The 12,006-nt window shown below is 44.3% G+C and overlaps 1 protein-coding gene across 8 annotated transcripts in view; it reads left to right on the forward strand.

The window, feature by feature from the left end:
• Positions 1 to 11,638, forward strand: part of mark2b (MAP/microtubule affinity-regulating kinase 2b) — a 50,604-nt gene extending 38,966 nt beyond the window's left edge. For 5 of the 8 annotated variants that reach the window (XM_069716987.1, XM_069716992.1, XM_069716989.1 and 2 more), the window contains 5 exons: positions 3,333 to 3,599; positions 6,989 to 7,015; positions 10,083 to 10,118; positions 10,964 to 11,073; positions 11,254 to 11,638. In XM_069716987.1, coding sequence (XP_069573088.1) covers positions 3,333 to 3,599; positions 6,989 to 7,015; positions 10,083 to 10,118; positions 10,964 to 11,073; positions 11,254 to 11,603 — 790 coding nt within the window. In that variant the 3' untranslated portion in view covers positions 11,604 to 11,638. Of the gene's footprint in view, positions 1 to 3,332; positions 3,600 to 6,988; positions 7,016 to 7,318; positions 9,876 to 10,082; positions 10,119 to 10,963; positions 11,074 to 11,253 lie in introns of those variants that run through there. The other 3 variants (XM_069716990.1, XM_069716991.1, XM_069716994.1) reach the window with 3 other exon arrangements.
• The last annotated feature ends 368 nt before the right edge of the window (positions 11,639 to 12,006 follow it).

Raw genomic sequence — 12,006 nt, forward strand, 5'->3', positions numbered from 1 at the left:
CTTCTCATATCAGCCAATGGAAAAGCTTTCATATGTTGAAACCAATTGGAAAGCACTACAGCAGGCTTCCTCTCAGTAATATCAAGTCCTTCCAATCAAATCATCTTCATAACTATATGTCACACGGGTCCTCACTACCTGATTCAGCTTTTCTGTCCTTGCATTTGTATCCGTGGATGAGTTTGCATGTGTCGTTGCCTTTCATCCATCGGACAACTCGAGCAAATTAAAGGATGTGCTCGAGCTGCTTGTCACACTGCTTCACTGGAGACTGAAAAACCCCGTCTTGTTGTTTTGTTGTTGACCGCTGAGTGTATTAGGGGGAGTGTACAGGGCCGTTTTGTTTCAGTTGTGCATTTGCCTGATAAAACAGAATTTTTGAGGAATCCTGCTGTACCTGCTGACATGGAGGAATTATCCCAGAAATCCTGCACGCAAAACTTGTTTGTTGGAGCATTTTTCTTCTGCATTGAGAAATGTAGTAAAATGTTTCACACGACACACTTTTACATTTGTAAAGTAACAAAATACGTTTATAGACAGCCTAACTTTATTTGGCCAAGTTATGATGTCAGTCAGTAATACATGCTGCTATCTTGCATAAATGGAAGAAACCTAATGAAATAACATTTAGCACTTGTGTTGCTGACCGATAGAAACGAGGTTGATTCGCTGGTAGGTCCGAGTCTTCTCTTTACAACTGAATTCTGGCTCCGGTGGCTCAAATGTTCGTCTCTACAAGTCCAATAAAGCTGCCAGAGGAATCATCCATTTTCCAGTTTGTCGTGGTATTTGACACTTCAGACGCTGCACCTTTCCCACGGTTGGGCTTGGTTTGAGCTCCGTCAGCGGACACGCCTGCAGCATTGGAGAGCTGAGAGTCCTGCTTATTCTTTGATGCCTTGTGTTGTCCTTGTGCGAAAGTTAAGTGGTTACTTGGTACTTAAAAAAAAAATCTGGGTTGTTCCAGATGGGAGTAAAATCAGGAGATTCTTGGGTGGAGTTTGTGATTTTGTGGAATTTCCTCCAGGCTGTCAAAGCTATTGTTGATGTTTTATAACAAGGATGGAGTTTGATTGATTGGCTGAGAAAAGGTAAGTCTGAGATCTGAATGTGTTTACATATTGATTGTTCTATGTCTAGCCATGTGTTGTCTGATTGATTGGGGTGGATCCATTTATATATGTATTGAAGTTGATTTGCCAGAGAGTAATGGTAAAAATGCTTTTTGTAGAGTGGCCAGTTTAATTCTTGGGGTTTTGCTTTTCAAGTAGAATTTATTTATGATTGAATCTAGTGATTTGAACCAGGTGAGGGGGTGTTGTGTTGGGATCATTGTGAATAGATGGGTTATTTTGGGGAGTATTGTCATTTTAATGGTTACTATTCTGCCCATAATGGATAGTGGAAGGTTCATCCAGCAGAGCAGGTCGTCATTTATTGTTTTAAGTCGTGGAGTGAAGTTGAGTCCAAACAGCTCTGACAGCCTGGGGGAAATATTAATACGTAAATACGTGATGTGATCTGAGCATAGAGGGATTGGGTGGTTTATAGGCTGCCACGTCCCAGCTGTTTCTGTGTAATGGAAGTATGGCAGATTTATTCCAGTTGCTGGCGTAGTTCGAGATGTTGGAGTGTGAGTCAATAAGTTAAATTGTTTGACCTGAGGATTTGATCCGAACAACAATATATCATCTGCATAGAGACTTATTTTATGACGTGTGTTTGGCGTTTGGATTCCTTGGATGTGAATGTTGTGACGAATGGCAGCAGCTAACGGTTCAATGGAAATTGTGAATTGAGAAGGTGAGAGTTTGTATCCTTCCCTCGTCCCCCTTTGCAATGTGAGCCGAGTGGAAATAGTTTTGACAACGTGTTGTCGCGATTTTTCTTTTCTTTTGGGAGACCGTCGATTTGGTCTCAAATGTATTCTAGTCTTTGGCGGAGTGACTGAAATTCTCTGAAGTACCGATTCTGTTGTAACACTGGTCGATGTTTTCCCTCAAGGGGATCCAGGTTGCTTGGTTGTTGATTTTGGGGGGAAGAGGATGAAGATTGTTTGTGTCCATTGTCCAGCAGCTGGGGAGCCGCCATCTTGATTTTCGCACCGTCTTGTGAGAGTTGCAATCACAGTGGCATGACACCCGCCTCTCAGTCCTGAGGCTGAGTGGTTAAAAAACATTTGTCTGTAGTGTGAAGAACTCATAACAAATATTTATTATTTATTGACGCAGACTTTAAAAGAAGCCTCATCATGTGATCGACACTTTAGAAAAAATAGCCCCAGTTTAAGGCAGCAGTAAGGAAATGTATAAAGATGAAAGATGCCTGGTGATAGTTGATGTTGTTTCCCAGAGCAAGAGAGACTCTGATGTAATTCATAGAAGCAGAGATACTGCTATAATTACAGACTGAGTTCCTAATGCGAGTTATGTTAAAGCTTTTTTTTTTATAAGTGATTATATGTCGAGTCTAAAGAGTATTTCAGAGAAAGCAAAAAAAAAAGATATTCTTGATGGAGGTGTGGTGTACACGTACATGCCCGTTAATCCAAGTAATAAGAACTTCTCAGATTTTCATATATAAAATGTCATCTTGTGGTAAAAATGTTGATCAGTGTGAATAAATTCTGTGTGTGTGTGTGTGTGTGTGTGTGTGTGTGTGTGTGTGTGTGTGTGTGTGTGTGTGTGTGTGTGTGTGTGTGTGTGTGTGTGTGTGTGTGTGTGTGTGTGTGTGTGTGTGAGATTCTTTGCCCTGTGGGTGAGACAAAGAGGATTAACTGTATTTGCTCGCGTGTCACTGACCTGATGTGTCCTTAAACACTGACTTGGCCGCCTTGAGGGATTAAATGAAACATCAGGATGAGCTGAACAGACTAGACACTCGTCTGACCTTACACTAAAGTCAAGAAGGAAGGGATTTTCCTCAGTCATTATTTGTCTAACTTTGTGTTCCTCTCCCACACCCTTCCTCTTCCTTACTCCCATCCTCCGTTTGATCTTCTCTTCTTCACTCTTTTTACTTTGCTCCTCCTGCATCACCTCCCACGTTTTTCGTCTTCATCACGTCTCTTTTCCCGTTTCATCCCATCCTCCCTATTTCTCCCGTCTCACCTTCGTCACTCTGAAATCTTCAATTGCACCTCCTCTTCACCGCCTCTTTTCTCATCACACCTTCCAACCTTTTATCCCTCCACACTCTTTTCACACTTCTTTCCTCCTCTTCATGACCACCTCTCTCATCTCCTACATCTCCCGCTCCTCTGTATCACCTCTTCTTCACCATCCATCCCTCCAATCGGCTCCTTTTTGTCTTTCCACACTCCTCTGTAGTGCCCCGCCACAACGGGCGCCCGGTGCCTCCCCTTCTGCCCACAACATCAGCAGCGCTGCCGTGTCAGACCGCACCAATTTCTCCAGAGGGGTGGGCATCCGCAGCACGTTCCACGCAGGCCAGCAGCGGGGCGCCCGGGACCAGCAGGGGTCCGCTTACCCTGGCGGCCCCGCGTCTCCATCACTGTCGCACGGCAACAGCCAGGCCCGGAGGACGCACGGCGCCACAGGGATCTTCAGCAAGTTCACATCCAAGTTTGTACGCAAGTGAGTAACGGTGAAACGCATGAGAAACTGTACAACGTGAATAGTTCAGGTTATGCTCTGTAGTTGCAGTGTTCGAGAGCAGAGGAAGGAAGTCGCAAAACGGGAAGGACAGGGAGGATATGTGGCAGGAGGAGAAAGGCTGTAAATACGAAGCAGTTGTGATAGCAGCTAGTCTATTTATTATCCAGCTACCAGTGCAGTTTAGAGCCACGCTGAGGTTTCAGTCTGAACCAGAAAATGACTGGGTTTATGTTACGACTCATTTTATGTGCTCGCGTCCTCTCAGGACCATTGTGCTGTGTGCCCGTGTCGTGTTTCTTTAAAGGGGCTGGTCTCATCTATCACTAAACTCGTGCTGATCTGGAACTCTGCTGAGAGTAGAAAGGGAGAGGAAGGGAGCAGCTGTGTGTTCTCTATAATTTTGTTTGGAGCAGCGGTGACTGAGGAGTAATTTTGGTTGTGGTTCCATGTCTGGCCTCGGTTTCATCTCAGTCTCATGGTGCAGGTTGCAGCAGTTGAACTGCTCTCATTGGGTATCTTGTTGAAAGCTAAAGCGGTTTATTTATTTATTCTTAAGTTTCTCTGGTAGTGAAGTTTCCTTTTTTTTATCAAACTGTTTTGTTAATACAGGTACTCAATGGTATTTCTATTGATTGATTTTAGCTGATGACGAATAAGTAACGGCATCGGTTTCAGTTCTTTTTGACCTACATAAGACAAAGTGGCCACAAAGTGCACAACAAGATTTACGTGAAGGTTAATAATGCTAGTAAAAAAAATAATTATAAGTGGTAATACAAGAGGATGAGGATAATGTCGTTCTATAATTTTCCTTCCATTAAAAAGCAGTGTGTTAGTCTGGTTCCCAATACTTTACGACTTCTCTGCTCTGTCTGTGGCGCTCGGCTATGTTTGTGCCTACTGACAGTGTAAACATTTAAAAATAGTACCCTGATATGTAGTTTGATTTTCCAACATGATGAAGAAAAACCGCAGGAGTCTGTAGTTTTTAGTGAGGACAGTGTATGTGGGACTGACTCCAATAAACTACAGGGCTCATGTTCATCACAGTGAAGGACGTTGTGGCTCACAGATGTGTTATGGGTAGTTTTTGAACAGCAGTGACTCTCTGTGGCACAGATGAATAAGGTTACATTGATACTGCAAGCCTTAGTGACCAATTCAGATTTACCTGATCAGATCCAATTGTTCTTGGTTTGACTGTTCACATTATTCCTTTTAAATGTGGCCAATATCAGATTCCAGTTTGAAGTTACCTACATGTGCAAAAGAACAATAACAAAGCTACTACGTGTAAAACACTTTGACACAGAAGTACAAGTGGAGGCAGGTGAAGTCAGCATTTACAGTTTAATTGAAAGTTGATGTGCAGTGGAAACCAGCAAATGAATGAGCAGATGTACACTATGTTTAGAATATTTTTACGGTTTTACCGTGCTATCAGATGGCCCTTTCTGTCGTAGAAACTGAAGCTGTTGTATCCGTCAACGCTCTCTTTGTATCCACCAGACTCCTTTGTCAAAACCAGTAATTTTACTGTGCAGTAAACAGGAGTTGCTGGTCTGCAGCTGCTTCGATTGGTTAGTTTGTTTGTGTCATTGTGTGACTTTGATATTAGTTCAGATCCAGTTTGGGCTGTTTCTACCAGCAGTCTGAATGTAGCCTGCAGTGTGCTTTGGTTAGACAGGAGAAACCTTGGTTTTGGTGTTAGAAATGAAGAGACTATCACACATTGAGAATCTCTCGGACGTGATCCTTTTAAATGGTACTGCAGAACCACAGAAGAATTATTTAGTAAAGATACTCGATTTGTAGGTAAATTCACTTTGAGGAAAATTGTGATCATGTCGGCTGAAATGGCGGAAAATAATTTTTCATTTTGTTTCAAATTAAATGTCAGCTTTTGATGTAGCTGGGTCAGAATGAGAGAAAAGGAAAAGAGCAGAGAGGAGACGAATATTAACAAAGGCCGCCATGAGAATGGAAGATACACAGGAGAGTAAGTAACAGGACGTCAGCGTTTTATAAGGAGGCGAGAACGAGTGGGTCTGAAAGAGGAGGGTCCGAGTGAGAATAAAAAGCTGGGGGAGCAGGTAAGCTTTAGACTTTTGTCATTGCTCTTGTGTCACCAACCAACCCCGGACGTTCACTCTGCATTCAAGTGTTGCAACGTGTGTGGAGGAGGGAGCTAGAGGAAAGAATGAGGTTGTATTTTTAGTGATTTTTGTCAGCTTAAAAAAAGACAGAAATTGAGAATGATCAAGTGTCATGTACGGTGTAGAGTTTGTGTGTGTGTGTGTGTGTGTGTGTGTGCGTGCGCGTGCGCGCAGGGAGGAGGCGGAGGTACAGGCACAGCCACTCTCCAGGCCTCCCACTCAGAGATACTGTAGCTCCGTGGCGACAGTATCCATGGTTACACCGGAGATATCACTTTTCCCTCAACTATAAATACCGTTAGTGGGGACACCTTGACACACAAGCACACACAACACCACACACACACACACTTTCACACAACTTGGTGTGCCAGTAGGAAGCAGAAGTGGTGGAGACAGAGAGATTGTGTTGCATTTGTACAGTTTGACTACGCACACACTAAAGTTGTGTTTTATTAACATATCACATAACCTCCGCACTGCACTTTGCTGCCTGGTCTGGAGAGTGATGTTTTGTCTGTCCTTCAAACGCGCCGGTGTGTTGCATGTGTGTGTTTGTGTGAAGGAGATTAAGTTTCTCAATGTGTGCTGAAGATTAAGTTGTCGCTTAACTTGTGCTTTTTCATTTGATGTGTGTCTTTGTGTGTTTATAGGAGGTGCTTTCTCTCTCTCTCTCTTCCTGGTTTTTTTTTGTTTTGTTTTTTTTGGGTGTTAAATTTTGATCACGTTCGAACTTTTCACCTCACGAACACTTCTTTTCAGGATCACCCAGGACCGCTCTGTATGTGGAGGAAGTGCTTCATTTCATGTCGGATGGGTTGGGGTGGGTTGGGGGGTGGGGGAGTGGGGGGGCTCTACATGGTATTTTCCGACAGAGCCCATGAAATCGCTCTGATGTGTTCTGTTGTGCATTTATTAACATTAGTTCTCACATTCACACCAAATACTTCCCAACATTTAAACACATTCATGCTGCAAGTCGACGGCAGTAACGCTGATATTTTCTTTTTGCTGTTCATTTTTGGTTGTTTAATGTTAGCTGGGCTTCGGTCCCGAGTCAGTCTGGGCTCTTTTTTTTTTCTGATATTTTGCTTTAAAGTTTGCTTCTCAGAGGGCAGCTTGTCTTTTAATAGGAAAGTCATTAATACATAAGTTTTATACATACGTTTTTTTTTTTCTCTTTCTTTCTTTATCCCTCTTTTGTTTTTGTAGAAATCTCTCGTTCAGGTTTCCGAGAAGGTAGGCAACATACCCAACGTTAAATATATAACCCCTTGATATATATCCACGTATATTCTCTTCTTTATATATATTTTACATATATATATATATATATACTTCCTCCCCTTTTGGTGTTTCGTGCAGCTTTTTGTTGAGATCTTCCTTTTGTGCCTTGAGCCTTATCTTTTCTCCTCTTATTTTGTATTTTTTTTCTGTGGTTTGGCCCCCTTTTTGTTTTGAACCTCTTCATTTTGAGTGCCGTGTTTTGGCCCATTTTTATTTATTTATTTCATTTATTTTACTAACCTCCCCCTCACCCAGCCACTCACTCACTTTAACTCACTCACTCCATCATCGTCATGCAGTACAATAACACCTCACCCGTCTTCCTCTTCGTCCCTCCATCGTCCCTCCCCACCCACCTCTTCCTCATCCTCGTCGTTTTTTTCCATTTATTTTCCAGGTAGAATGTGTGTGAGCTCGTCCTCCCCCCTGCGGCGTCGCACATTTAGGTCAAGCCTTAATGGCTGATCTATCATCCGAACGCTCCCGTCCCACGTTTAACCCTTTCCCCTCCTTAGCGTCAGGTGACGCTGCCCTTCTTTAGTAGAGAGTTTCCTCTCCAGAAATTAAAAACTGGTGAGGTAATAGTAAATAAATACAATAAAACCTGCCGTACCAGAGTTCTCATTGTTCTAAGTATATGAGATAAGTGATAAGAGCAGGTGTTGTCATCTCCGTGTAACCAGGACTGTTTTAACGCTGCTAACCTCGATCCAACCTAACGCCACCTACCAAACCCTCCAACCCATCACCCATCTCACTTTTTTTTTTTTTTTGGCGCCCGTTAGTTTGATAATCAGAAGTTCCTCGGCCACTGAAGTTGCGTTGTCGGTTGATCCCAGCAGGGGAGGTAGTTTATAGTAGGAAGTCCCCGGCTGGACGGAGGCTGAGAGGCGGAGAGGACCCCGGAGGGACGGGGCTGCAGTGTTTCTCAGACTTGCACTCCTTTTTCTTTTTTTTTTTTCCCTGGAGGCTGCACTCTTCTTTCCATTCATTGTCCTGTCCTCACTCTGGCACTGGCTCTCTAACAGCAGCAGCAACAGACCTGGATGGCTTTGACCTACTCTGGCTGGAAAAGACCTTTATGCTGTGAACACACACACACACACACACAGATGATACTTCATGCTCACATACATTTTATATTTACATATTTAGTCTGATATACCAAAACAGTTACACACAGACGTGCACATTTTCTACATGTTCATCTACATATTTGAACTATATCCAAATGCCAAACACGCATTGACACATTTTACATTTATATATTGCACTTGAACTCACATTTAACTTCTACATTTGTCTCACACACTGACTATATAGTGTTTTAGTTGCTTTTAACCAGCAGGTAGAGCAGTTTTCCTGTTTAGTGTGGACCACTGCTCCACCTGCTGGTGGAAGGTTGTAATGCTATTTAATTATTATACTGAACTAATAAACTACCTTTCAGGAATTATTTTAAGATGTTTAATGATTCTCAGAAATCATAACGGTTGGCAAATAAGAGGGAGAAAATAAATATGGTTCAAATGTGTTATTATGCTGCCAAGTATATGATTAGATTTTAGGTACATCTTGGAGTCAAACAATCATTTATCAACCCTTCGTTTTTCCCTTGATGTCACGGTGTCCCTCCTCCGGGAGCCATTCTGCATCCCTTCACAGTTGAATCACAAAGGGGCATGCAAAATGGCACAAATGATTTTACATTGTTCACATCTTTATTTTATTATTTAAGAAATCCTTGTGTGTCCCACTTGTCATTTCCCCTGTTATATTTTTGAAATGTGCTTCTGTTGCAGGAGTTATGATGTGTTTTTATTTTGAATAAGACAAAACGGGAATTATGAGTTTGCCCACAACAGAATGAACTTAAGACCATGAACTGTTGAATTTGTCATGTTGTGTGTTCGTCCCTCTCCTCCCATTGTCTGCATGTGTGTTGCTCTTTTCTGTCTTTGTGTGTCTGTTTGTCGTGCGCTTGTTTTCCTTCAGTGTCTTTTCTGTGTTTTCAGTCATGTGTGCACCTGTAAGAGAGAGTGGGTTTATGTGTGGTGGATGATATATAGGCTACAGTTAATGTGTTGTTTACAGTGTGTGTGTGTGTGTGTGTGTGTGTGTGTGTGTGTGTGTGTGTGTGTGTGTGTGTGTGTGTGTGTAAACAGCCTATGTGTAGGTTCAGTGTTACTAATACAGGTTTCAACGCAGTGCTGGGATCATTGATGCTCCTAACCTCCTTTAGCCTCAGGACTCGCCCTCACCATGCCGACCATCCTGATCCAATCCAATCCATTCCATTCTATTCCAATCCACTTTGTTGGATTCCACTCTGTTCCCACCTGTTGGAATGACTTGAGTTCTGGTTCACAATGAAATGAACTATTACACTGTGAGCTGTCTGGTTTTAGTTCTTTTAACTTGAACCTGTTCATTTATATTCTGTTCTTTCGCTCATGAACTCGTTCTAATTCATCCTGCAGCTTGTTGCTCTTTTCAGCTTCCACCTTGGCTTGCTTTTACTAAGTCGAGTTTGCAAGTACTTTTTAACTGGCAGGTGTGACTAATGTCAGCTCGCTAATATAAACTATTACTTGTGTAGTTAATTTAATAGGTAATTAAAATAACACTATAACTTAAATAATAAAATAAACATTACTAATATTTTAGCAAAGACCTCCTCCATTCTTGCTGGAGCTCAATCTTCACCCATCTTTTCAACCGGCTGACCTCTGCTTCGTGTTGGAGCTGTTATAAAAGCGTCTGACTGGCATTACCTGACCTGCTGCCACAGCAGTGCATTGTGGGTCCTCGGTGGGGGTGGGGGTGGGGGTGCTTTGGCCGTAAACTTGAGCAGTCGGGAGTGGAATTTGTTCTTTGGCATCAAGGCTCTGGATTGGAAGATGGAGGCGGGCATGGCGAGCGGCGTGACTTGTTTCCTGTCTGTTTATAAGAACCCACATGTGTCCCCCGAGTCCTTTAAACAAAAAAGACTAAACTTGTGTTGATTTTCTCCGAGGAGTCCGTATGAGGGAGAGGGTCGGGATGAGGGGAGCAGGTGAGATACAGAACAGCCCGGAAAAAAAACAAAACAACAACAACAAATACCCCCCACCCTTCCCCCCTCTCCCCCCGCAGACTGCAAATCAGTAGACTGGAATCCAATCGTAGATGATCTGAGCGTGTTGTGAATGGTGGGGAGAAGTGGGCGGAGCCGGGAGGTGTAATTAGTTGGTGGTGGTGGTGATGGTTTAACCAATCAGGGGGACGATTAGCTTTGAATGGTAGCATCCTAGAGACGGAGAGAGTGGCGGGGTGGAGGTTGACCTGCATGATGATGATGGTGGTGGTGGTGGTGGTGGTGATGATGATGAGGGGTGTGTGTGTGTGTGTGTGTGTGTGTGTGTGTGTGTGTGTGTGTGTGTGTGTGTGTGTGTGTGTGTGTGTGTGTGAGGGGAAAATCAGAATCCGAGTACCCAAATGTGTGTTCGTGTGCAAGTACACGTGAAATAAACAAACAAACAAGTCAGAATTGACGCGCACATCTTTGCGATGCGAGACGTGTGAAAACACACAAACACACACGGGGGCGCTTAAAGTTTTTTTTTTTTTTTTTTTTTGTCTTCATCCATTTCCACAACCTCGTCACCCTCCTCTTCCTCTCTGTTCCTCCCTCCCCCCTTTTTTTTTGTCTCCACTTTTTTGGGGGGGAAAATAATTCTCACTCTCTGCTCATCTCCTCCTCCACCCTCACCCTTCCTCTCCTCCACCTCTCTGGTCCCTTTCTTTTTTTTTTCTCCTCCTCTCATCTCCCTCCATCCTTCCTCTTGTCCTCCTCTCTCTCTCTCTCCCTCTCTCCCTCCCTCCCTCCCTCCTCCGCCCTCCCACCGCTCCTCCCTACAGGTCCGTGCTGAGCAGTACTGTGGACAAGTCGGAGAAGACGTCTGGTGGTGTTCTGTCCTCCTCCTCCAACAACGACGAGAACAACTCCTCACCAGGATCCGGTAACACCGGTGCGTCTGGTTTCCTCCTTTTTAAAAAAAAAAAAAAAATACAACTTTCTTTCTAACAAATGGAACAAATAGTTTTAACGTCACGTTGCTGTAGGATCTTCATGAAAAGAAGATTAGATTTGACTTTACGGATGAGATGTAGGAAATAAGATGGAGAAGCTATAATTATTTGCCCCCCAGGCGGCACCGGCACCCCTCCGGCCATCGCCAGCCAGAAGGACTCGGCCAAGCCGCGCTCGCTGCGCTTCACCTGGTCCATGAAGACCACGTCGTCCATGGAGCCCGCCGAGATGATGCGCGAGATCCGCAAGGTGCTCGACTCCAACAGCTGCGAGTACGAGCTGCGCGAGCGCTACATGCTGCTGTGCGTGTCGGGCAACCCGGCGCGCGACGACTTCGTCCAGTGGGAGATGGAGGTGTGCAAGCTGCCGCGGCTCTCCCTCAACGGCGTGCGCTTCAAGCGGATCTCGGGCACGTCCATCGCCTTCAAGAACATTGCCTCGAAGATCGCCAACGAGCTCAAACTGTGAGTGAGGAGGAGGAGGAGCGGCGAGGAGGGAGGGGGGGAGGGAGGGGGATGCTGTAGGTGGGGAGGGGGGGGAAGGGGGACGAGGGGTTACGCGCTGCGGAGGTCAGGAGGGAAGCTGCAGGGTGGGATCACTTTGAAAATAACGTGATTGTCCTCCAGACGGAGGTCTTGACGTCGGGCCGCCGGTTCTCCCGGACTAGAAAAGCTTTCTTTTCTAGACGTTTTTGTTCCATAAGTTCGAGGCCCCGCGATCACAGACCGAGTCGACCGCCTCCGAGTCGTGAAGTACTTACAGACCGAAGTCTTCTCTCCGCCCCCGGCGGGGTTTTTTTTTGTTTTGTTTTGTTTTGTTTTTTTTCTCTGTCACGTTCTACTTAGACGTTCCACTCTTCTGCATGTCCGAT

The sequence above is a fragment of the Brachyistius frenatus genome, unplaced genomic scaffold, assembly GCF_029030835.1.
Source record: "Brachyistius frenatus isolate BFR_SWC_R1_liver_20210118 unplaced genomic scaffold, ASM2903083v1 Contig_166, whole genome shotgun sequence".
In the NCBI taxonomy this organism is placed as follows: Eukaryota; Metazoa; Chordata; class Actinopteri; family Embiotocidae; genus Brachyistius; species Brachyistius frenatus.